The sequence below is a fragment of the Cervus canadensis genome, chromosome 29, assembly GCF_019320065.1.
Source record: "Cervus canadensis isolate Bull #8, Minnesota chromosome 29, ASM1932006v1, whole genome shotgun sequence".
Taxonomy (NCBI): domain Eukaryota; kingdom Metazoa; phylum Chordata; class Mammalia; order Artiodactyla; family Cervidae; genus Cervus; species Cervus canadensis.
The window spans coordinates 15,309,936-15,336,342 of NC_057414.1; the positions used below are offsets into that span (position 1 = coordinate 15,309,936).

The window sequence follows — 26,407 nt, forward strand, 5'->3', positions numbered from 1 at the left end:
GTACTAACCTCCTCTCTGGTCTTCTGTCCATAGCTTTTGCACCTTCCTGTAGTAATCTTTTTCCAGAGTCATCCTGTTAAAACATGTCAGCTGCGTCATTCCTTTGGGGGAGGCCCTCCAATAACTACCCATTTCCTTCAGGAAAACTGTTTTTCTTAGAGTGGCATCAGATCTCCCCACACACCCCTCTCCCCTACTTCCCTTACTCTGTCTCTGACTTCATTTTTTCCCCAACCACTGCACCATAGGCACTGGCTTCCTGGCTAATTTTCCAACACAGCAAATACAAGTCATATGGTCTTTGCAAGTGCTGGTTTTGGGTGGGGAGGGGGATGCTCCTTGGGTATTTTTATGGCTTACTCTTGTCACTTCTTTCAAATACTTGCTTAGATACCACTTTCTCAATAAAACCTTCTCAACCACTCTATATAAAATGTCAAACTCCTATACCTTCTCCCAGCCCCATAATCCTCACTTCCTGTCACCTCTGCTCCATGGCTCTTAGCATCTGATGGACCGTAAATTTTCTTTCTTGCTCATTTGCTTTTTGTCTTGACACCTGCCCCTCTCCACCTTGCTCATCCTTCAGTCCTGGATTGTAGGACTTAATTTTGTTCATTGCTCTATCCCCAGAGTCTAGACTAGTGCCTTGTACATAAAAGGTGCTCAGTTTATATTTATTGACTTAATTTACCTGCTTAAAGCAGAGAGAGACAAGTTTGGAAGTCAGACATGATATTCAAGCACATGGGCATGGAAGAACTCTTAGTGGAAAGAATTCGGTAAGAAAAGGGCTTATAAGACATCTGAGGAACTCAGGCATTTAGAAGATGGCTAGAGAAGGGGCAAGCAGTAAAAAGGAGTGAGAAGTAGGAGAGAGAATATGGCATTGGCACTTAATACAAGGTGACGCTTTCATCTTTAATCCATAACCAAGTAATGTTGGAAAAGGCCGTGGGTAATAATCTTTCTCTAGCCTCATTTGACTGCATTCTTCCTCTTGTCCGAACCAAGTTATTTTTTTTTTAATCCTCACGGGGTCTTTAATGCCTGCTGACCTGTTTGGAAAGGTCTCCTGTCCATCCCCACACTCTTTACCTGGTTGATTCTTCCTTACCTTTCAAATTTCCACTAAAGTGCCATTTCCTAAGGGAAGTCTCATCTGAGCTCCTAGTGTAATTCAGATTTGTCTGAAATACTCTTCTGGTTATAAGCCCTCTTTTCTTTTTTCTTATATAGTACTTAGCACTGTTTCTAATTTTATAATTTTTTTCTAAGATGATTATATAACGTTCTGCTCCCACCTGCCCCATAAAACTCCCTTTGAGGCCTTTCCTTCCTGACTGTGGTACATGTGCACACAGCATGTATGTAGGTGCTGCATGAATGAGTGGGTGATACTCTGTGCAGAGTTTCTGGCTACCCTGATATGATCAACGTATACTGCTTTAACTTAACTTTTTCTGCTCTGGTTTCATAAATAATAAAAATCCTAAAATCTAAGTATGTTGAAGATACATTTAAATTTATCTTTTCTTTTTTTACACTTTGGTGCCTTGCTCCCTCTATTCTTTTTATGCTTTCCCATTGTGTTTGAAACTGTAAGCCTGTCTTTTAAGTCAGTTGTCTTTCATCTTTTCCTTTCTGTTTACAATTTTAGTCTTACATCTTCTTGTATCTTCTTTATTTTCTTTTTGTGTTAGACTTGAGCTTATCAGATAAAATATGTGATCATCTGGAAGGTGGCTGGATCTTAACTAAATAAGACATTCAGGTGGACCAGTGATAATCTGAATGTAGATTTTTGTTACATTGTTCAGATTTAATTTTGACAGTGATAATATGTTAATAATAATATATCTGTTACAGTTGTTGAAAGTGACATGCTAACAGTTGACTCTGGACCACTTACTAGTGAAGATAAGCCACTTTCCTTTAGTACAGACTCTGAAAAGGAACAAGGTATTTCTTTTTTCACATTCTTAAACGAACTTAATTCGTCACATCTTTTTCCTAATAAAATTACATGTAATAAATTAACAAAGGACATTACAGTTGTATTAAATTCTAAATTAGTGAAACTAATTTTTGCTTTGGGAATTCTCTTAGAAATGAAAACTACTCAGCCTATTATAGCTGTAGCTCCGAGTTCAGTTCTACTTCATCCTCAGGAAGAAGCAGTCAGAATTAGAATGGCAGCGAGGCAGAAACAGGTAATTTGAAATTTTTGTTTTTAAAGGTTTCTTTCTTCCCCTGGGTACTATAGTTTTGTTTGACCAATGAGATTTGTCTTAAAATCTGGCTACTTTTGATACCATTTCTTCTACCTTACACATTGATTTGATAAAGGCAAAGATTATCTTTTTTAAAAAGTCAGTTTACCCTACATAGTTTCTTGTACAATGCCTTATACATAGTAAGTACTCAATAAGTATTTGTTGAATAAATGAGTCCCTGTCATAATGTTAAACATTTGGACTTTGTGATCCCAACAGTTTTTTTGAAAGGCTGTATTTCAAAGAAAAATTTTAAATTCAGCTTCTATAATATTGGACCCTTCTACTTTAATGAAAAATTTTTCTTAATACAAATTAACTTGATAGAGACTAATTGTTACTAAGCCAATCAGTTTATAGTCATAGCTTTTATAAAAATACATCTGAGGGTTGATAATTTTAAGAGCCATTGTTTTTTCTCAGATAAATGCTTTCTAATCTGTGTTGTAAAGCACTATTGTCTAATAGATTTTTCTACAGTAATGGAAATTTTCCATATCTGTGTCAAGTATGGTAACTGTTAGCTACGTGGGCTGTTGAATATGGGTAGTGCAAATGAAAAACTGAAATTTAAATTTTGTTTTGGATTGCTCTAAGTTTTAATAGTCACATGTAGCTAGTGACTACCATTTTGAAGGAAGGTAAAGACAGGAACTCAGCTATAGTCACTCTTGCTTGATGAGGAATAGGTAGTATCAGATTGACACATTTTTAATTTTGAAAATTAGATCATTATTTCTAGCAGAAGTGTGCCACTTAAAAAAGCTTCACATAGATTCCCTTTTCTGTTTATTCCTTGTTTCTTATGTATGTTTAAAGGACTAGAAGGTATTGGATTTAGCAGGCAACCAGTTAGACTAGTCCTTGTCCTCATGAATCATAGTTACTTTAACATAGATGTTTTTATTTCTTGGATTTGTATGTGTGTGTTGGTATAATTTTAGAGTTTATCATCCCTCTGCCATTGTCTTCCCATCTGTTTCATGCCTGATGGTAAAGACCCAATGTTGCTCACTCTACTGTTACTTAGCTTCTAGATAACTGCACCCTTTTACGAGTATGCCTAAGAAATCAAAGTGTTGTGAGAGGTCTTGATATTTAATTTCTTAGGCATTATCCTTACTGAGAACAAGGTAGAGCTAAAGATATGAACACAGAATTTGCTACTTCTCTGGAGGTGGTGCTTCAGTGGTGATCAAGGTTTCCCTGTGCTCCCAGGAAATAGAAATAGTTAACATGTTTATTTTTACTTCTCTCCCTTCTCCTTTCCCCTTTCCCTGTCTCGCTTCCTTCCTCCCTCTGGCAATGGCAGTGACAGATAAAATATCACCACTTTCTTCTTGGAGAATTGGTACTCTTGGGGATGAGACCTATTACTTTTCAGTGTAATGCATGTAAACTTTGGTATTAGTTTGTTGTTAATAGATCAGTAGTATTTTTGTTACTTAGATAATGGAAATAGAAGAACAGAAGCAAAAACAGTTGGAATTACTTGAACAGATTGAACAACAGAAGTTAAGATTAGAAACGGATTGCTTCAGAGCTCAGCTGGAAGAAGAAAAAAGAAAAAAAACTCAACAGACTGGGGTAGGATGCAGGAAATCTCATCCCTATGTAGACTGTTGGAGGATAAGAACAGTCAGTCTTAGTGTTCAGAAAAGTAAAATGCCTTTCTAATTTGTGTTTGATTATCTTTTAAAATTATGTATATATGTTTATACAAACCTGATTGATATACATGTATATATATGTGTATGTATATATATATATATATAAATAAGTTTATACAAACCTGATTGAAATATATGTATATACATAAGTTTATACAAACCTGATGACTTACATCTTTCAGTTTCTAGACAGTGCTAATACAATGACCATGAGTTGTATGCAATATGTATGTTGAACTCTTGAACTTCCTTGACACTAAGCAAGAGTGATAGATTACTTCATTTCTCAACAGTGGAAGTGCCAGTGTTTTTTATTTAAAAAAAGAAAAGGCTATATGGAAGTTTACAATTACAGAACTTCAGTTTATGTAAAATACTTTAATACTTGTTTCTGTATTTGCCTTTTGATTAGTAGCTTTGTCTTTTACTAGGTCAGCACTGCTCCAGCATCATACACCATACGTTCTGATGAAGATAGGCACAGAAAGATGATTCGTATTTATCAACAACAGCTATTACAGCAAAACAGGTATTAATTAGGGTACAGTTCTTATGTGATACTGCGTGGCTACATTTTCAGGGTTTATTATTTGGTTTATATGAAGATCTTACCAGGATTCCCTTTAGAACTACGGCATGTAGATTTCTCAAAGGGCAATGTTAATAGCATTATTCCATTTCTGCCTTGATTATGGCCACTCCTAGATTGAATGTAATGTATAAATACTTGAGCATGTAGGTTGTTTTTGTTTTCATCAAAAAAGAGTAACGTTTGTTTGTTTTGGGTAGGTTTCACAAGCAGTCTGTTGAAACAGCCAGGAAGCGATTACTCGAATATCAGACAATGTTAAGAGGAAAGTACCCATCCCTGTCAGCTACCCCAATGATACCTGCTTCTGTTACATCAGTGCCACCACCAACATCTGAAAGACCCACTGTTCTATCAGAACAGGAGGATCAAGGTCAGAGACCCAAGCTGAGTCCTAACAAACAACCTGTACCACCTGCACAGGTCTCCAGATTTGAGCAAGATTATCAGGTTTCAAGACAGAGTCGCTTTCCACAAAGACAGGTAGAAACAACTGAAGCATTAGTCACTTCAGATGTTTTAGCCAAGCAAGCTTTGGAATCACAAGAACACCAAAAGCAGCTCTCACAGACTGAAGTACAACAGAGAGACTACCAATTGGTTGCTAAAGATTCTCAAACGCTTTCAAGGGCTTTATCACATGATAAGCCACTGACAGTACAGGATGCTAGAGAAAGAGCTGAAACATCTGGGGCAACAGCTTTTCAAAGTTTAGACTCCCAGCAGGTGTTCTCAGAGAACAACAAAAGTGTGTCTTCTAAGTTAATTGAACCTTCTTCATTCCTACCATTGGTAGCTAAGCATTCTTTTATTTCTCTGCCTACTAAAGTCGAGTCTGGAGAAATCCAGCAACCCTTTTCAACTGCGAGCAAAGATGTAGTTTCTGTAGCTGGCCAAATGCAGGATAAGTCTTTGCCATTCTCAGAAAATATCATAGCCCAGCAGAGTAATTTGAAGGCTCTCCAAGAACAGTTAGACCTACAGAAGGAAGTTCTTCGGACAAGACAGGTAGCTCAGGAACAACTGCTTTTGTGTAAACAGAAAGAGTTGGAAGGGCAAACTGGCCTTTCTATATTCCTTCCATTAGTACCTCTGAATTCGTTTGCTTCACTGCCTTCCACCCAAGCTGAGTCAAGGAGAATCCAGGAATCTTCTCCAACGAAGAAAGAGAGTGGAGTTTCCTCAGGCCATGCTGGGGTCCCACAACTTCAGGATAGGCTTAATTTAAAATTTTTTCAAGAACAGTTAAAAATGCAGACGGACAGCCTTCAGGCGAGGCGGGAAGCCCAGGAAGTATTATGTGTGCATAAACAGAATGAGTTGGATGGGAGAGTATGGGCTGAACAGACTGGGTCCTCTTCTCTCCCACCTCAAGTAGCTCAGCATACATTTACTTCACTGCCTTCTGCTGGTCCTCAGTCTGGAAAAATCCAGGACCAGTATTCATCTAAGACTGAGAAGGAGCGTCTCTCAATCCAGACTGAAATGCCCGCATCTCAGGATAGGTCTTTAGGTTTCCCACAACAGTTCCAACCTTTGCATGATTGTTTGAAGTTGCTCCAAGAACAGCTGATTACACAGAGGGATGCTCTCCAAGCCAGGCATGAAGCCCAAGCGGAATTACTTTCACGTAAACAAAGGGATTTGGAAGAGGCTAAGTTTGTACAGATGAGTTCTTCATTCCTGCCAGTGGTCACTCAGCATTCACTTGCTTCACAAGTTTCAGCTAAAACTGAGCCTAGGAGAAGTCAGAACTTTTATTTCTCTGAGAGGGATAGTGTTATTCCCTCAAGTAATTTGGTAATGCCAGCATTTCAGGATGTGTCTCTTAGTTTTCCACAGTATAGTCTGCCACAGCAGGAAAATTTAATGGCACTCCATGATCAGTCACACCTTCAGAGGGTAATACTTGGCAATAAGCAAGAAACTCAGGAATTTGTACACAAACAAAGTGAATTAGAAAAAATTTTCCCTTCTGAACAGACCGGCACCTCTTTATCTCTGTCTCAGGGAGCTGAATCTGAAAGACGCCAGGAATGCATGTCATTCAGGAGTGACAGTGCTGTTCCCTTGAGCCACTGGAAGATCCCAGGATCTCAGGAAAGACTTCTGGGATTTTCACGACATACACAACCACTGCAGGGTAATTTGGAAGGACAGCAAGAACGGTTAGACAGAGAAGAGGAGGCCCTTCAGTTCAGCCAGAGATGCCGAGGGAATGTGTCTTCTGAACAGACTTGCCCCTCGTTCACACCCCAGTTAGGGCAGCTGTCTCTCACTCCATTGCCTTCTGCTGACTCTCGGGAACCTCTTTCAGCAGAGGGTGAGAGTAGAACTCCTTCAGGCCGTTTTCAGATCCCAGCGTTGCAGGATAGACTTTGGAAGTTATCACAGCTCATCCAGCCTCAGCAAGATAACCTGAAGTCACTCCAAGAACAGTTAGCTACACAGAGGGAAGCCATCATTCAGTCTAGACAGGAAGCTCAGCAAGAATTTCTTTTGCACAAACAGGGTGAGTGGAAGGGAAGAGTGTCTCCCGAGCAGGTTGGCCCCTCCTGCCTATCCCAAGTCATACAGCCTCCTTTTGCTTCATTATCTCCTAGTGACGCTGGTGGAATCCAAGAACCTTGTTCAACTAAGAGTGATAATATAGTCTCCTCGGGTCATTCTGAGATACCAAGGTTGCCTGATAGACTTTTAGGTTTACCACAGCCTGTTTTGCCTCAACAAGATTATCCAGTCACATTTCAACAAGAACATTTGTATGCCCAGACAAACCCCCTTCCATGTAGTGAGAAAATCCAAAAAGAGTTGGTTTTGCCCAGACAATATACACTTGAGGGAAAGTCACCTGAGCATTTTCTCCAACCTCACCATGGTGATTTAAAGGCCTGTCAACGGCAGTTAGATATACAGAGGGAAGTCCAAGAAGAATTCCTTTTGCAAACACTAAGTAAATTGGACAAAGGGGTCTCAGCTGAGCAGACCAGTGCCTCTTCATCCTTATCCCACATAGCACTGCCTGTTGCTGACTCTGAAGGAATGCCAAAGTCTTTTCCAGCCAGAAGTGACCTTGCTGTTTCCTCAAGTCATCCTGAGATTCTGAGATCTCAGGAGAGGCCTTTGCATTTATCCCAGGCTATTCTGCCTCAGCAAGACCACGTGTCCACACAGTTGGGCTTGCAGGGCGAAGTGCTGCGTTTTAGTGAAAAAGCCCAGGAAGAACGGCTTAGAGGCAATCAGACAAAGCTGATTGAAGGTGATGCTTCTGGGCAGCCTGCTCCCTCTTTGTTTTTACCCAAGGAAAGAGAACATTCATTTATTCCACTCCCTTTTGCTGAGGTAAAATCTCAAAACATTTGTGAATTGTATTCAGCCAAGATTGATTGTGCAGTTCCCTCTAGTGCTTCTGTAAGCCCAAGACTTCAAGATAGAATTTTGAGTTTTTCACAACCCATCTTTGCTCAGCAAGATAACTGGGGACTTCAGAAGCAATTGGAGCTACAAAAAGAAGTTCTGCATTTTAGTCAGAAAGCCCAAGAAGTATTGCTTGTACAGAGACAGACAGCCTTGCAGCAGCAGACACAGAAACATCAGGAGACTCTGAAGGCTTTCTTCAAAGACAGCCAGGTATGTATTAAACTTGAATATCTAAGAATTAAACATCACCAGTAACCCGATGACTCAGGTAACTCAGCCAAACTAAATACTTGTTTTACTCCTAGGCGGAAATAAGTTTTTAGTTATTGAGAACAAGTGGTTTGAACTTAGCTGTGCTTTAGTTTTTTACCTTAAATAACATGGGGATTAAAAAATAAAAATTCATCCACCTTGCATAGTGTTTATGAGGTTAATAGTTATTTGAAGCCCAACTAATTTCAGCCAGTAGTTTGATACAACCAAATGGAAAATATCAGTAAAAATGTAGGCTGTGTTTTGAAGTTTTGTTATAAAGAGTTTTGAGCTTGCCACAAGATTAAATTATAAAATAACTAGGTAGCAGAATTTCTCTTAGGCAAATAGCAGACTTCGTGCTTTCTCTATAGCACTTTGTTGACATTTGTATAGAATCAAAATGAGTACCGTCTTTTTCTTGAAGTGACAGTACTAACACCTGGTATAAAAGTGGTGTGATTTTAGGCTGATGGACATTTGGACCTGCTGCTTGGGACTGAATTGTTGAGAGGACTCTGGTTTCTATTCATAGTTTCTCTATATGGGAGACGGTGTATCCCCCTATATATGAATGTGTGGCCGTTTCCTAAATTTATGAGTTAGCCTGAACAGAATTCTACACATCCTTTGATACGCAGGAGGTTTGAATTCATGAGAATGTGAGGTCTAGGGATACTCAAATCTAATCTCGAAAGGTGCAGTGGAGGCTGTTTTTGAGGTTCAAGGCTGTGACTGGTTCTTTTCAGTGGAATTACTACCCTTTCAAATATTAGAAGTACTTCTCATTATTTTTTAATCTATAGATAAATTTGTACTAATGTGGTTGGAGCTGTTTGTTTGCTTGAGGTACTAATTGAAAAAAGGAGATATAGATCTAATAACTTCTTCACATGATCCTTCATCCTGTGTCATCCCCACCCTTATCTATCTACTTTTTCAGGAAAGTAAGCCCAAAGTTGAGAATGATTTTGAAACCCAGACACTCAGAGAATGGCTTCCTCATCTCCACGATCAAGAAAACATTGGTCCTGCAGACAGGAGCAACTGTGATGATCATCAGCTCCTTTCAGAAGGTAGTAATGCCAAGCAAAGTGGTAAGATACTAATAATTATATTCTGTTGTACTCATTATCCTGATGATGATTCTTTGCTTTCACCTCCTGTACTTGCTCGTTGAAGAAGTTCGTTGTGTTAACAGATCTGTATTGTGCCTGACTTTGTCTTTTGACTTGATAGGTGTGCGTCAGGACAAAGAACTGGGTAGGAAATCCTCAAAACCACCTGTAGCAAAAGTAAGAGGTGGATTGGATTTGAACCAACATGAACTTAGTGCCATACAAGAGGTAGAGTCACCAACAAGTGGCAGAACTTCTCTACTAGGTAAAGAGAGGGCTTGATAAAATATGATTTTTTAATAGTTTGCTAGTTTTCTATAGTTATTTCAGGATGCTAAATATTTTGTGGCTGTTGAAGAAACCTAGACTGTGAGTACTCATGAAGGGGAAAAAGTGGTTTATATAAACAGTATTTAAAATGTGGACTTAAGAAATACATCATTAGGTAACTAAATTCTTTATATATGGGAGAAAGCAATTTATTGTAGACAAAAATTCTTTGTTCTCCTTATTCTGACATTCTTGCTTCCCTCTGGTTCCTCCTAAACCAGTTTCTTCAGGATATAACTCTTTTTTTTGTTTTTTTTCCCCTCTCTCTCTTTTCCCGTATTGCTCTTTCACCTCAATACTTTGACTGCTCTTTTCCTGTATCTTTCACAGGATAATTACGGTGCTTAAAATCCTGACTCTGAGAACTGTTAGAATATGTATATGTCTTTTCTGTGCTTCTTCAGAGATCCAGTTATCTAGAAAAATTTCTTCTGGTGATCCTTAATAAAAGCTTTATTTTTGTTTTACAATTGTTTTTAGATTTTACACTCAACCAGATAGTTTTATTGATCAAATTTATCAATTTGAAGACTCTTTGAAGGGGGAAAATAAGCTTTGTTAATAGCAAGGTACATGGAAGTTTACTGTTGATACTAGCTATTTAGGTCTTGCGAAAGTCGCTCAGTCGTGTGTGACTCTTTGCAACTCCATGGACTATATAGTCCCTGGGATTCTCCAGGCCAGAATACTGGAGTGGGTAGCCTTTCCCTTCTCCAGGGGATCTTCCCAACCCAGGGATTGAACCCAGGTCTCCTGCATTGCAGACAGATTCTTTACCAGCTGAGCCACAAAGGAAGCCCATTTAGGTCTTAATTAAGGCCATAAAATATTGTACTTTTGTTTCTGGCTAAAAGAGTTTAAGAAGGTAGAATTCTGAATAACTCTTGAATCATTCCACATTTTGTTTTCTTCTTATGTCTTATGGAACTTATAAAGTAAGTATTCTGTTTATTACTAGGCTTTGAAAGCTTTGCTTCATTTTGTGCTATTTGTTAAACACAACTATTTAGGAATAGAATGGTGATTTCCCTGATTCAGATTGAGCATTGGGAATTTCTCACCATTGATTCCTATAAATTCATGAGTTGTGTTTGAGATTTCAAAAATGTCATCTTCCCTCACCTACACCTCCTTATCCTTTAGCCCTTTCTCAGTGAAAAGTACCCGGATGTAAGTCTTGACAGTTTCCTTGTCTATACCTCTCCAACACCCAACAGGTTACCAGTTCTTTTCAGTTCTAGTTGATCGACTCTGTTTCCACTCCCACTACCATTTCTAGTTGATTCACTTGTTTCCATTCCCACTACTACCCTTTTAATTCAGGCTGTCATTTCTTTCTTGAAAGACTGCTGCAAACCTCCATGTCTCCCTGTTTCTAGCCTAGCATTACTTTCATTCACTTTTCCATTGTGTTCTCAGAGTAATTTGCCTCTGTTGCCCTGTGTTTAAAACTCTTTGGTAGTTTCCCCTTGACTGGAGGGTAAGTCTGAACTAAGTCTTAAGTCCCTAGCCATCCATCAGGGCCTTCATGATCTTGCTCCCTCCCTTCAGGGTTGAGTTTGGTGCCACTTTGTGGCATAAACTTTGCCTGGACTGTCATGTGTCCTTCTCATGTGCTCTTTGGGAGCTTTCGTCATAGCCTTTATCACACTTCTTTGGGCAATAATTTAATCACATAATTAAAGGCAAATAGTGTTAAAAGATTACAGCATGAAACAGCATTTCTTCTTGCCCCTATACACCCCTCACCCCTTAATCCTACTTGGCAGACACAGTCACTTTTAAAGCCTCCTTGGTACTTCTTCTTGTATTTGCTTCTATAGTTGGCAATGGATTTTAGTAAAAACTAAGCCAAATAGTAAACACCACTAAAATAATTTGAGATCACATCATTTTCTCTATTTGTGGGAACACCTTTTAGTTGGAAATTGAATGATACATTCTTTTTTTTTTTTAATTGAAGGATAATTGCTTTACAGAATTTTGTTGTTTTCTGTCAAACCTCAACCTGAATCAGCCATAGGCACACATATATCCCCTCCCCCTTGAACTTCCCCCGCAACCTTCCCCCACATCCCACGCCTCCAGGTTGACACAAAGCCCCTGTTTGAGTTTCTTAGCCATACAGCAAATTCCCATTGGCCATCCACCCCACATATGATAATGTAAGTTCCCATATTTCTCTTTGCGTACATCTCACCCTCTCCTCCCTTCTCCCCATGTCCATAAGTCTGTTCTCTATGTCTGTTTTTCCATTGCTGCCCTATAAGTAAATTCTTCAGTACCGTTTTTCTAGATTCCATATATATGCGTTAGAATACGATATTTATCTTTCTCTTTCTGACTTACTTCACTCTGTATAATAGGTTCTAGGTTCATCCATCTCATTAGAACTGACCCGAAGGCATTCCTTTTTATGGCTGAGTAATATTCCATTGTGTATGTGTACCACAACTTCTTTATCCATTCATCTGTCAACAGACATCTAGGTTGCTTCCATGTTCTAGCTATTGTAAATAGTGCTGCAATGAAAAATGGGATACATGTGTCTTTTTCAATTTTGGTTTCCTCAGGGTATATGCCTAGGAGTGGGATTGCTGGGTCATTGGTGGTTTTATTCCTGGTTTTTTTAAGGAATCCATACTGTCTTCCATAATGGCTGTATCAATTTAATCCCCACCAACAGTGCAAGAGCGTTCCCTTTTCTCCACACCCTCTCCAGCATTTATTGTTTGTATACTTTTTGACAATGGCCATTGACTGGTGTGAGGTGATATTTTGTTGTCATTTTGATTTGCATTTCTCTAATAATGAGCGATGTTGAGCATCTTTTCATGTGTGTGTTAGCCATCTGTATGTCTGTTTTGGAGAAATTTCTGTTTAGGTCTTTTTCCCACTTTTTGATTGGGTAATTTGTTTTTCTGGTAGTGAGTTGTATGAGCTACTTGTATATTTTGGAAATTAATCCTTTGTCAGTTGTTTCATTTGCTGTTATTTTCTCCTATTCTCAGGGTTGTCTTTTCACCTTGCCTATAGTTTCCTTTGCTGTGCAAAAGCTTTAAGTTTAATCAAGTCCCACTTGTTTAATTCTGTTTTTATTTCCATTACTTTAGGAGATGGGTGGGTCACAGAGGATCTTGCTTTGATTTATGTCATCGCGTGTTCTGCCTATGTTTTCCTGTAAGAGTTTTACAGTTTCTGGTCTTACATTTAAGTCTTTAATCCATTTTGAGTTTATCTTTGTGTATGGTGTTAGGAAGTGTTCTAATTTCATTCTTTTATATGTAGCTGTCCAGTTTTCCCAGCACCATTTATTGAAAAGGCTGTCTTTGCCCCATTGTATATTCTTGCCTACTTTGTCAAATATAAGGTACCCATAGGTTCATGGGTTTATTTCTGGGCTTTCTATCTTGTTCTTTTGGCCTGTTTCTGTTTTTGGGCTGGTACCATACTGTCTTGATGACTGTAACTTTGTAGTGTAACTTGAAGTCAGGAAGGTTGATTCTTCCAGCTCCATTCTTCTTTCTCAAGACTGCTTTGGCTCTTCAGGGTCTTTTGTTTCCATATGAATTGTGAAATTTTCTGTTCTAGTTCCATGGAAAATGCCATTGGTAATTTGACAGGGAGTGCATTGAATCTGTAGATTGTGTTTGGTAGTATAATCATTTTCAGAACATTGATTCTTCCTACCCAGGAACATGGAATATCTCTCCGTTTATGTCATCTTTGAAGTCTTTCATTAGTGTCTTACACTTTTCTGTGTACAGTTCTTTTGTCTCCTTGTGTAAGTTTATTCCTAGATATTTAATTCTTTTTGTTGCAGTGGTGAATGGGATTGATTCCATAGTTTCTCTTTCTGATTTTTCATTGTTAGTATATAGAAATGCAAGTGATTTCTGTGTATTGATTTTGTATCCTACAACTTTGCTAAATTCACTGATTAGCTCTAGTAATTTTCTGATAATATCTTGAGGGTTTTCTATGTACAGTATCAAGTCATATGCAGACTGAGAACTTGACTACTTCTTTTCTGATCTGGATTCATTTTATTTCTTTTTCTTCTCTGATTGCTGTAGCTAGGACTTCCAGAAGTATGTTGAATAATAGTGGGGAAAGTGGGCACCCTTTTCTTGTTCCTGATCTTAGGGGGAATGCTTTCAGTTTTTCACCATTGAGATGAATGATACGTTCTTGACAAGGCTATTATTGCCTCCAAAAGGGGTGAAAATTGGTTTTGAGCGAGATGAAAAAGTCTTACTTTTTAGGTATCAAAGCACAAATATACATAGAATGATATATGGTATAATTATTTACTTAATCTTTTTATTTCTGGTTAATGTATTTCTACTTTTATTTGTAGATAATGCATGCATTTGTAAAAATAGTTTCATTTTAATATTTGTCACCTTTTGTAGTTTCACACTTTGTGAATACTATCCCTTGTCTTTGAAAACAGAGCTTCTGAAACTATTTGAAGGACCAGGGTGTTCTCCAATCCTTTCAGACCAGTATTTTGTTAAGTTACAGACCATGCAGTTGAATGTCAAAGCAATGTTATACTGGTATTAAAGTTTCCAAATGCTTACTCTCCCCCCACCTGAAAAAACGATATACAGGATATATATAGTTATTAAATTTCATAGAGTTGGGAAGCCATTAGGGAAAAAGTCTTTAAAAGGCTCCTTAGGTGGGTGATGATAAAGTTGAGAAAATTTGAGCTAAATTTCTTCTCTGTAGTTTATTTCTTTTGGCTTTACCTTCTAGGATCATTTTCTCAGCTTTTTCTTCTAACATTTCTTAGAAATCTTTATTTTCACTCTCAAAGTATGGTTTCTAAAAGCTTGTCCTCTTTTCTGATTGTTTCTTTTCATAGCATCTTGCTCTTGTTTCATGGATGCAAGATACTACCTACACTGAATATTTATAGGTTTTTGTTAGTTTAGGTTCCTGTATTTTCTGTCTAGGTCCTTCCTTGTTTGTTTTTTTTCTCCTGTGCGAAATTTTAGAATTTTTAAAATCTAAAATGTTGCATATTTCAGTGGAACACTGAACGGCTAATTGGAAATTCTATAGATGGGGACCTTATTTACTTCTGGATTTCATTGGAAAAGGTGGTTTTTCATTGAGGACTGTCAACTTAGTACCTGTGGTTCTTTTCCCTGAGCAATTTACAGTTCCGTTTCTTCAAAGAAAGATCCTCCAGCTTGGATACAAGCCTGGCTGTTGGTGCTATGGAGGCCGACCTGAGGGACCTGAGTAGAGGATGTAGACATTCTTTCAATACCCCTGATTTCCTTATGCCGTTCTTTTCCTTCCCTCCACCCTTGCCCCATTCTGTGCCTGATGCCCCTGATTTCAGAGTGGAGCTGCGGCCACACGGCCAAGAGGACAGACTGGAAATCCATTGGGGTCTCCCCACATAGGCTTGAATCCTGTCAGCTGTGGCGCTTTTCCCCTTAGAAGGTGACCCTTTGACATTTTTCCAGTTTGAGAGTCTGTGATAAATTTGATCACAGCATGTAGGATTCCATTTCTCCAGAGAATAAACCTTCCGTGTTCTCTGGGGGATGATGTTGAGAGACAGGAATCTCAAGTGATGGGAGGGCTCTTTTCCAAGTACATGTTTTGAAACCTTCTACCTGTTTTTAGTTCCCTAATATACACCTTCATTTTGTAATACATCTTGCCTGTTAATTCTCAAGTTTTTCTGGAGTTGCCCTCAGTAAATTAGCTTCTACTTCTGAGTGTCTCCCATTCCTTTGTTTCATAAGTGTTTATTTCAATCATAAGTATTTATTTTACTTACAGAAATAAGTACTTTGAAAATCACCCTCAGGTAGACACCATCCAGCTCAGGAATTGGAATGTTAGAGAATTCCATAAACTCTTCCTTTGTACCCTTGATATTAACTCTTATTCCTCCTCTCCCCAGGGTAAACACCTGGATTGGTACCTTATATCACAGATTAGCTGTGACTGTTTTTGAATTTTACATTATGAATATGTATTATACCTTACAATATTAATGGTAAGTTCTTCAGGCATATTAAAAACTTAGTAAAATTGAAGTAAAACAGTGTAAAGGCTGTGTGAAAGTTAAGCAGTTACTTTTTCTTGATACATTGATCAAACCTTTAAGAGTTTAGATTTTTACCCTTTTTAGTTTCAAGTAGAAAGATAAGTGGAAATCCAGTACGTCAATTTTTTTTCCTCCCAGGTAAACCTGATCTTTATCAAGACAGAGACCCCCTGAGGGTCTCAATAAGCCGAGAACAAAGTTTTCTTGGGAGCCCTCTGGACCATGATCCATTTGGTCATCTTCACCCAGTTGCCCAGGAGAACATCTGTGGTGATGACTCTGATAAAGCAGGTGAGAGAGAAAGGAATCGAAAGTGGAATTGCTGTGCACCAAGAGTATGTGGGCAGAAGATAATTATTGTAGTGTTGCTTGTAATGAAAAATGGTAAATAACTTCGGTAAAACTGCAGTTTTGTGAAACTGTTAAATGAGAGGAGAAAAGTCTGTTCGTGCATTTGAAAACTGTCTGAAATAAGAATCAACATGTTGGTACAGGTTAACCCTTGTTGGAGATTGGGTTTCACTTTCTATTTTCTGTGTTTACATACTGTAAAATTTTTTCCCATAAGAAGCCGATATTCCATATGCAAAAAGTTGAATGAGGAAAGTGAAGTTTATTTAGAGAATAAGTAATTTCACATCTGTGGCATTCTAAATGAGCTGTTTTATGTTTAGTTTTAAATGTTGGAAAGTATTAAAGAACAAGTTACAAAAAAAAATTTTTAAATGACTAAAATCTGCCACGCAAAGACAACTGATGTTAGTTTTCTTGCTTTTGAATTTATGCATGTTTATAACAGGCTGGGTTTCATGTATAATATTGACTCTACAAAGCATAGTTCCAGTACTGCTTCATTACTTCTAAAGTATCTTTTTAAAAGTTATCTTTTGCTAACCAGATTTCTTCTTATTTTAGCTATCACTTACACTTGGATAACTATTGCCCTAGTTGTACATAGTGTTTAATAGAATGAGAGAAGAGTGAGACCTATTTTCTACACGGGAGTTTATAGAGGAATTGACTTCAGCATCTCCTTTTTAAATTGGAGATTGAAATAACTACAGATACAATTTCCAATGAATTATAGTTTTTGAAATTTCAAAGTAAAACTATTACCATTTTTTTTTAGATTTAGCCAGTGAATACTTAAGGACTTCCCTGATAACTCAATTGGTAAAGAATCCACCTGCAATGCAGGAGACCCAGGTTTGATTCCTGGGTCGGGAAGATCCGCTGGAGAAGGGAAGGCTACCCACTCCGGTATTCTTTGCTTCCTTGTTGGCTCAGCTGGTAAAGAATCTGCCTGCAATGTGGGAGACCTGGGTTCAGTCCCTGGGTTGGGAAGATCCCCTGGAGAAAGGCTACCCACTGCAGTATTCTGGCCTGGAGAATTCCATGGACTGTATAGTCCATTAGATCGCAGAGTTGGACATGACTGAGTGACTTTCACTCACTCAGTGAATACTTGCATTCCTTTTTATTCTACCTGTCAATGTCCTCTAGCCAAAGACTACTAGAGATCACACCTCTACACAAGAAAGCTGTGTGCTTTGACTTGCTACAGTGAGAGAGCATGCACACCAAGGGGAACCAAAAGTGAGTTAGTGAGAGGGTATCAGAAAGGACTTACTGTAAGACTTGGGCTTTTATTAGGTGATTTTGGGGAGGGTTCAAGGAAATAGGGCTTTGCTTATTCGTATTGGATATTACCAGGAAGCAAGTGTGATTCTATTATTGGATACCTACAAAATTCTTATCTAGGAGGTAGGAGTAATGGAGTTAGGCTAAGTAAAGCTGTAATTGGTTAAGCAGCAGTCACTCATGTCAGCCAGGATAAGGAGATGGTTTTTTTTGTGGTTTGACAGTATTCATGGTTTTGTCTATGTTCAGAGATGAGAACTGATGGTCTTATTTTTGTTTTGACCCATCATAGTCACAGAGTGGCCTTCTCCAGTATTTGTTCCCAGGAGAACTCCAAGGCATAGCCAGTAGTGCCAGGTTTGCTCCTGGCTGTCAGAGGCTGCTTGTCTCTTTCTCACAATCATCCTGGAGTGGTTTTGTTTCTACCTTGGAAGGGAGGGTGTTAGTGTTGTTAGCGTCGTCTTTTCCCTCTCTACCGCTTGATTCAGGTCATCACCTCACCTTGGTTTCTCAGCTTTTTAGGTGGTACTCCCTAGCTTTGCACTCTGTACCCTTTGCTTTTGTAGGAAAGCAGGAAATGGTGCTTTGCTTCTCAGGAAAGCAGAAAATGTTGCCTTCCAGTAGCAGTATGGGAAGATTACTCTCTTTAAGGCATTGCTTTAATGAAGTAACCCCTTTTTAGGAACCTCCCACTGTATCCCTATTATCAGTGTGCTGTTTTCAAACCAGTGATACTTCTCTTCCAGTTACTTTCAGGGACCTTATCCATTGAATTCTTCAACATCTTAAGTAACTCGACCTTGCTTCTCTCTCTCATTTTTATTTTTCAATTCTTAAGTTCTGTTCAGTTCAGTCGCTCAGTCGTGTACGACTCTTTGCGACCCCATGAATCGCAGCACACCAGGCCTCTCTGTCCATCACCAGCTCCTGGAGTTTACTCCTACTCATGTCCATTGAGTCGGTGATGCCATCCAGCCATCTCATCCTCTGTCGTCCCCTTCTCCTCCTGCCCCCAATCCCTCCCAGCATCAGGGTCTTTTCCAATGAGTCAACTCTTCACATGAGGTGGCCAAAGTATTGGAGTTTCAGCTTCAGTGTCAGTCCTTCCAGTGGACACCCAGGACTGATCTCCTCTAGGATGGACTGGTTGGATCTCCTTGCAGTCCAGGGGACTCTCAAGAGTCTTCTCCAATACCACAGTTCAGAAGCATCAATTTTTCGGCGCTCAGCTTTCTTCACAGTCCAACTGTCACATCCAACATGACCACTGGAAAAACCATAGCCTTGACTAGACGGACCTTTGTTGGCAAAGTAATGTCTCTGCTTTTTAATGTGCTATCTAGGTTGGTCATAACTTTGCTTCCAAGGAGTAAGCATCTTTTAATTTCATGGCTGCAGTCACCATCTGCAGTGATTTTGGAGCCCAGAAAAATAAAGTCTGACACTATTTCCACTGTTTCCCCATCTATTTGCCATGAAGTGATGGGACCAGATGCCATGATCTTAGTTTTCTGAATGTTGAACTTTAAGCCAACTTTTTCACTTTCCTCTTTCACTTTCATCAAGAGACTTTTTAAAGTTCCTCTTCACTCTCTGCCATAAGGGTGGTGTCATCTGCATATCTGAGGTTATTATTTCTCCCAGCAATCTTGATTCCAGCTTGTGCTTCTTCCAGCCCAGGGTTTCTCATGATGTACTCTGCATATAAGTTAAATAAGCAGGGTGACAATATACAGCCTTGACGTACTTCTTTTCCTATTTGGAAGCAGTCTGTTGTTCCATGTCCAATTCTAACTTGCTTCCTGACCTGCATATAGATTTCTCAAGAGGCAGGTCAGGTGGTCTGGTATTCCCATCTCTTTCATAATTTTCCAGTTTATTGTGATCCATATAGTCAAAGGCTTTGGCATAGTCAATAAAGCAGAAGTAGATGTTTTTCTGGAACTCTCTTGCTTTTTCGATGATCCATCAGATGTTGGCAATTTGATCTCTGGTTCCTCTGCCTTTTCTATCCAGCTTGAACATCTGGAAGTTCATGGTTCATGTACTGTTGAAGTCTGGCTTGGAGAATTTTGAGCATCACTTTACTAGTATGTGAGATGAGTGCAATTGTGCGGTAGTTTGAGCATTCTTTGGGATTTCCTTTCTTTGGGATTCAGTACCCAAATGCTACCCTGGACCAACCCCCGCTCTGGGGGAATCTTTGGTTTGTTATAGATAATAACAGTTATAGAATTGTGATTCTGAAATGAAAAATCCCTAATTTCTCATCTCAAAACTGGCTTTTGAGATGAGCTGCTTAAAAAAAAACTATTAAGTTTCTTACTTTCTTCACTTAAAATCTTAGTGGATATAGAAGCAGCCAAGTAACAGTTTAATGGTTGAATTATGTCACAATATTTTTAATTCAACTAGGAGTCAAAAAATGTATTTAAAAACAAATTATATTTAAATATATTTTCTGTAGTTTTACTTAATTATCCATAATATAGATATCATTTTATGAATATCTATCTACACACATATATAGATTCATACGTGCCTGGGATATGTGACCTCTTAGAAAACATTTCTTACATAAACACTTAAGAAACATTTAATTAGCATGATCTCTTAATATCATGGTGATAATGAGACGAAAATTTTTTTTTATATTTGGTGGAACAGTTTTAATTTTATTCTGTTTCAGAGCCACAGATGACATATGCTTTGGCCAGCTTTCTCACAAATACTGGCAATTGAGAGTAAGAAAAAAACTAACTCAGAATACCCAAATTACTAATAGTGAGATAGTATAATTTCTATGTGTTTTTAGTATGTCAAATGTAATTAGGAATGATAATTCATAGTAAAAGCAGTACATGCTCCTGTGATTTTAGACAACACTGCAAGTTATAAAGAAGTCAGATTTCTCCTTGTCCTTTCACTGGTTGCACTTTCTTTATTATGTACATTTTTCTCAACTTTGAGGCCACACTGTACTTATGATTGAATATTCTTGCTTCTTCACTTAAAATGATGATAGAAGCATTTCGAATCACACTGGCTCTTTTCTAAAGGGTTTTTATTCATAGAATAATAATGACAACTACAGTTTTCCATGGAAAAGTATAATGTGCTAACTATAAATATTAATGAATAATAACGTGAATTGTTTTTTCTTCTCAGTCAAAAAGAGAGAATTGTAGGAAGGCAGGAAATTATGCCCTCTGGCTAAGAATTTGATTTGTCATAATCTAGTCCTTCTTCCTCACTCCTTTTAGTCAAAGCCAAGGAGGCTGTGGTTGAGAATCATGCAGTATTAAGCTACGCTGTGGAGAGAGAAGGCCATATGTACCTGAATCCAAATGTGAAGTCAGATGTTAAGGTTAGTAATGTCTTGATGTGCCCTGTATCATTAGAGCTGCTTGGCTTCATCTGTGTTCTCTGAGATCTGCTCTTACTAAAGTGGATCAGTGATGAAAGTAGCCAAATCTGAGCATCAGACGACCACCCGGTGTACCTGATGCATGATCTCTGTAGTTCTGAGAAGCAAAATAATTTAAAATAAGGGGTGTGTGTGTGTGTGTGTGTGTGTTTGGGTGTGTGTGTGTAAAGGTGACTGGATAATTAAGGGGCTTATTGGTGGGTAAGTGAGGGTTGTGGGTGTACATGTATGAAAGGCTGATCAGTTCTGAGCAATGATGAAAAGTTTTTACTGCAGAACTTTATATAACTATGAAGGTTTCTACACTTGATCTGAGCTCAGAATTAATAACTGCTACTGTTGGCAGTTTGGGTTTTTTTCTAGCTATTTCTTCCTACACAGTGGCCTAATGTTCTCCTTAATTTTTAGGCTGAAACACAAGAAGTTTATCATGAGCCATTATCTTCAATAACTGTTTCTACTGGGAGCTTTTTAAGTTACGAAAACATAGATTTGAGCCTTACAGAGCCAGGTACGAGTATCAAAACATTTATAAACAAATTGAAAGTCAAGCACCAGTTGAGTTGCAGTACAGTGATGAGAGCTAACATTGTTTTTCAGAATGTGCTGAGAGGGATTGTTCTTTAAGTCTCAAAAGTAAACTAATCATGCCTTTAGAATATTGGACAATATGATATTCTAAACATGTTTGGAAGTCACAGTTCATGCTCTATCAATCTCCAGTAGCACATTGAGCAGGGTCTGCTAATATCAGTGAGAACTACCAAGCACGTTTCTTGGTTGTACTGATTGCTTATCAATGTATGTTGCTATGTCTGTCTGCTAAAATCTGTCTCAAAGGAAGTACCCAGCCATTAAGTATTTTCATTAAACCCCATTTTCAGAGTCAGTCCCAGAGCATGTGGACCATAGGGAACAAGAACTTCCTGCCAGTAAAGAAGAGGAAACAAATGTTTTAAGTTCTAGGGTTCCTTCAACACAAGACATTTATCAAAGACAGGACTCTCGGGATGTCCATAAACCTCTTTTAAGTGCAGTGGAAACACTGATATCTGGTCAGACACACATTCAGCAGATGAGAGACAAGTACATTACTGAAGCAAATTTGATGACTGAAAAAACAGACTTTCGGGGTAAGTTTTATTTAAAAGTAAGACTTTCTTAATAGTCTGTAAACTAAGTGTTCTTCGTTTTTTAACCTATCATCCTTTTTAGTTGGAAGTAGTGATTGTTTGAGCTGTGTGTTTGATGGCTTGCTGTAGCAATTATAACATGGAAAACACTGAGGACAGCACTTAGTGAGAAAGGAGCTCTGAAATCAGACTGAAGACCATGTAGAAGAGATGAGTAGGTCTTCCTGTACCTTTGCAAAGTTACCTATAGCAGCGGAGGCAGTACTGCCTGTATTGAGCACGTAAACTTAAGTCATACAGACCCTATGACTGTTTCCTGAGACCACAGGCAGCTTACTCTTCATCCTCTGTAGAAGAGGTGTTGGAGAATAAAGTGAAATAAAACACAGGAAGTACAGTGTCTGGCCCATGGTAGCACTTAGTACAGTGAGCTTTTCTTAAGTAATTGATCCCCAAGTGATCTGAGAGTAACAAAGCTTATTGTAGCAAAGCAGTGACCCTAATGGCATCTTATTCCTAATTAACCCCATAAAGACTTTGAGGCTAGTAGAAATGGAAACTTAAATGTGTCAAAGGGTTTGGAAACCCCTTTTGCATCAGAAATAATGATAGGGCTTAATTTGAAAGCATCTGCTGGTAATGACAGGAATGGAAGTAATTTTGTTGAGTTGCAGTTACCTTAAAATAACCTTTATGAATATGTTCTTAGTACTACTTTTCTAGGCTTCACTTTTAAGATAAATGTCTTTTTTTTTTTTTCCTTAAATTCCAACAGTTGACTTTGACTTTCCAGAATTGGAGCACAGTTTTCCAAATTTGCATCATCAGCTATTTAAACCCTTAGAACCACATCCAGATTTTGATTTGTTTTCAAGTTTCTCTGGGATTTCTCAAGACAGCAAAGACTTTAACCAGGTAAAGTAGATGCTTCTTTGCAGTGAATTTCAAAAAACCATCTGTTTTTTCTTCTGTTGGAACAGAAGAATGATTCTTAGCCTTGGCTGTGAACTGAAATCATCTGGTGAGCTTTTAGGTACCAATGCCCAGACTGTGGTGGTGGTGGTTTGGTTGCTAAGTCATGTCCAACTGTTGCGACCCCATGGACTATAGCCTGACAGGCCCAGACTGTACCTCTGACCAATTAAATCAGAAAATCTAGGAATGGTCAGATAAAATGGTTATAATGTGGAACCAAGATTGAAAATAGGTGCATTAGAATTTGGTCCCAACAGCTTTATTTCTAGCTATGGGTCACTCCATAAAAACTTGAGAACATTTTTATCCTTAGTTTTCTGGGTTTAGGGGCAAGGGTTACTTTGATGGAATTTAGTCTTAAATAGTCAGGTAAATAGAATGTTGCAAAATTTTGAGTCTCCTCCTACAGAGTAAAGGAACTAAGATTCAAACCTGGGTCTTTCTGTTTCCAGGCAGCTCTGCATAATTCATGCTTAACAGAAAATGATTCAGTCATGTTCTGAACTGTGTCTTGTTAGTTAATACACAGTTTGTTTTCTAAATAAAAAGTCTCTCATATTTCCTAAAGTTAAAGAATTGGGTTTGAATAAGCAAGTTGTTAATGTGATAGTAAAGTGGTAATTAAGGAAGTGTAATAGCAAAGAAACATGAGGATTTGTTGATGCAACTGATAACACAGCCTTTCCGTTTCCCGTCAGAGGTCAGGTTCTTCCTGTGAAAGCCTCCATGCTACTCCATCCCCCAAAAGTGTGGCTTCTTTTACAGCACTGAGGAGGGCCAGCCTGCATTCTTCTAACACCAGTCTGAACCAGCAGCCTGACCCTAACATGGCTTGTGATGCAGCTCAGAGTTTTGCTGCAGAAGATATTGAGGGTATGTAGAAGTTTGGAAAAGTTAAATAAAGCTCAATAGTTTCTCATGGTGGTTTATATCATTTTTCCTTGGAAATTGCGCCTAGTAGCTCTTGGTTTGTCTCCACTCATACCCTTATTCCTTTTGAGGGTAGTAAGTGCTGCCTCTTGTTCAGCTTCCCTACCTCAGCTCTTACAGTTAAAAGTTATACAGATTATGTATATATATGTATATGCACACATTACAACATACCCATCTGTGAGACATGCATGAATGTTTTAGTCTTTCAGTTATAAAGTCAATATTCTGTTATAGGGGGATACGTCCTCATTGTGGTCTAATAGCTGTATTTCCTTTATTAAATATTATAGGAGAAAATCCATGGTGTGAGCAGTAATTATTTGAAAATCACTGTGACCGTCCTTTAGCTTCCTATTCTTGTTTGTGTACATCAGTTTTTGTTCCTGAACTTTATAAGTAACCTGGCTTTATTTATAATTTTCTCAGAAATTGTTAGAGATTATATCCAAGTTTTACAACACCTAATTATGATCAACTGATCTCTTACAGGGTCTGAACAATCTTTTCAACAACTTCGACCAGAATATTCTTCACAGGAAGGGAGCCAGCATGCCGATCTACCAAGCATTTTTAGCATTGAAGCGAGAGCTTCTTCCCAAGGTGTGGAAAATCAGAACTGTTCCTCTGAACAAAATGAACTGTTACAAAATCAGCAAAAAAGTGTTCATTTCCAGCTCTCAGTAGGAAATTTGCAAAGTTTGGTCTTCAATTCATCTGGTGAGGCTAATGTATTTCATCAATTAAATCTACAGCATATCACTCCATGTGGTTCTACCTCTAGTGAGTGGTCAATAAAAGACCAACCAGAAGGCAGAAAAGACAGACTGGGCTTTGAAAAACTATCAGAAAGACTTGATACAGTGTTACAAGGTCAAGGATTCACTGCTGATAAAAAAGAAACCTGTGATTTAAATCCACACATAGAGGAAATTGACTCTCATTTATGTGTAAGGACAGTAGAGATGGGAACTTCAATTCAGATACCATATTCACTCACTGTTCAGAATGAAAAATGTCTTCAGGATTCAACTATGGCAGGAATTCCAACAATCATAGGAAACCCATCTCAACTTGCACAATCAGAGCTCTTTGTAAATTCTGGATCATTTTCATTACAGAGATCTATTCCAGTCTGGGTAAGTGAAATCTGTGCTGTACACCTGAATACATTTTCAGGAAAGACTTTGAAAACAAAACTGCAGGACATGCAACAAAGCTCCTTGTTCACATTCCTATCTGAGAGTCTCATAATCATTGGAAATCTCCAGTGAAATGTAGAAATGACAGATTTTTCAATTTGACCTCCCTCTGAATTTTACATTTCTTTCTTTCCAATTTACATTTCTCTTCTCCAGCTTACCTGAAGAATGATAGCTAAGCCTATGCTTCAGCAGTCACTTGAACATAGCTTTTACCTTCTAGTACTGTTTGTCCTGCCACAGATAAGCAGAAAATAAGGTGTTTTGGTCACCTTTTGGATCTTCTTGTATTCTTGTTGAGTATTTAAAGGCTGTTCCCTTACAAAGGGTGCTCTAGCAGCAGTGAGCTGCATTTGGCTGCAGCCCAGTAGCCAGCCACCACTACATTTAGATAGGATGCAAACTCTGATTCTGTACAGCCCCTACTCACTCTGGCCACCTAGTCCTGTAAGCATTTGGCTTTATAATATATGGAGTAGACCTTCTCTGGTGTCCATAGTTGAATGTGGTTTCCCTTTTGTTAAACAGGAAACAGAATCTGGCCATGGTATAATGGAAGAACCAGAACTTACATTGACAAGCACCAGTGATATCAGTATTGCTGAAATGGATTTTGCAAACTTAACCCTAGAAGAAAAGAGAGAAAATGAGGCAAAGAGCTGTTTTCAGGTAAATTTCACAGTTCTCAATAAACGTCAATTATATAGCAACCCATTGTTGAAATGTAGGGGATAAGGGTATTTTTACTTTGATTTGTACATGGCATTTCTTCTTACAGTATCACTGTCTGAATGTGCTGACAGTAGGAAACTGACAGTGGGTAAGCTGATAGGGCTACTGCTGCTGGTGCTTAGTCCTTCAGTCATGTCTGCCTCTGAGCGACTCCTGCCAGGATCCTCTGTCCTTGAGGACAGACTCTTCTGTCCAGGCAAGAATACTGGAGTGGATAGCCTGTCCCATCTCCACATAAACTTCCTAACCCAGGAATCAAACCAGGGTCTCCTGCATTGCAGGCAGATTCTTCACCAGCTGAGCTATCAGGGAAGCACAATTACATGGCACAAAACAGTGCTAACAAAGTGCTATTCAGTTTAGTCACTCAGTCATGTCTGACTCTTTGTGACCCCATGGGCTGCAGCACGCCAGGCTTCCTTGTCCATCACCAACTCCTGGAGCATGCTCAAACTCATGCCCATTGAGTTGGTGATGCCATAAAACCAACTTGTCCTCAATCATCCCCTTCTCCAGCCTTCAGTCTTTCCCAGCATCAGCATCAGTCTTTTCCAGCGAGTCTGTTCTTTGCATCAGGTGGCCAAAGTAGTGAAGCTTCAGCATCAGTCCTTCCAATGAATGTTCAGGACTGAT

At 38.6% G+C, this 26,407-nt stretch overlaps 1 protein-coding gene and 2 non-coding genes across 12 annotated transcripts in view; all 3 read left to right on the forward strand.

The window, feature by feature from the left end:
- CEP295 (centrosomal protein 295) overlaps positions 1-26,407 on the forward strand; it is a 55,526-nt gene that overhangs the window by 24,926 nt on the left and 4,193 nt on the right. For 5 of the 10 annotated variants that reach the window (XR_006266497.1, XM_043452710.1, XM_043452711.1 and 2 more), the window contains 15 exons: positions 1,870-1,962; positions 2,110-2,213; positions 3,726-3,863; positions 4,378-4,475; positions 4,736-8,165; positions 9,151-9,304; positions 9,447-9,590; positions 15,873-16,025; positions 20,639-20,742; positions 21,211-21,313; positions 21,687-21,935; positions 22,711-22,850; positions 23,609-23,783; positions 24,333-24,979; positions 25,571-25,711. Coding sequence is in view for 9 of the 10 variants with exons in the window: in XM_043452710.1 (XP_043308645.1) it covers positions 1,870-1,962; positions 2,110-2,213; positions 3,726-3,863; positions 4,378-4,475; positions 4,736-8,165; positions 9,151-9,304; positions 9,447-9,590; positions 15,873-16,025; positions 20,639-20,742; positions 21,211-21,313; positions 21,687-21,935; positions 22,711-22,850; positions 23,609-23,783; positions 24,333-24,979; positions 25,571-25,711 (5,873 nt within the window). In the remaining variant the exon portion in view is untranslated. The remainder of the gene's footprint in view (positions 1-1,869; positions 1,963-2,109; positions 2,214-3,725; positions 3,864-4,377; positions 4,476-4,735; positions 8,166-9,150; positions 9,305-9,446; positions 9,591-15,872; positions 16,026-20,638; positions 20,743-21,210; positions 21,314-21,686; positions 21,936-22,710; positions 22,851-23,608; positions 23,784-24,332; positions 24,980-25,570; positions 25,712-26,407) is intronic. The other 5 variants (XM_043452712.1, XM_043452714.1, XM_043452713.1 and 2 more) reach the window with 5 other exon arrangements.
- On the forward strand, positions 20,826-20,905 carry LOC122431514. The gene has a single exon (XR_006266536.1). It is a non-coding gene; the product is annotated as a small nucleolar RNA U2-19 (small nucleolar RNA).
- On the forward strand, positions 21,051-21,122 carry LOC122431511. The gene has a single exon (XR_006266535.1). It is a non-coding gene; the product is annotated as a small nucleolar RNA U2-30 (small nucleolar RNA).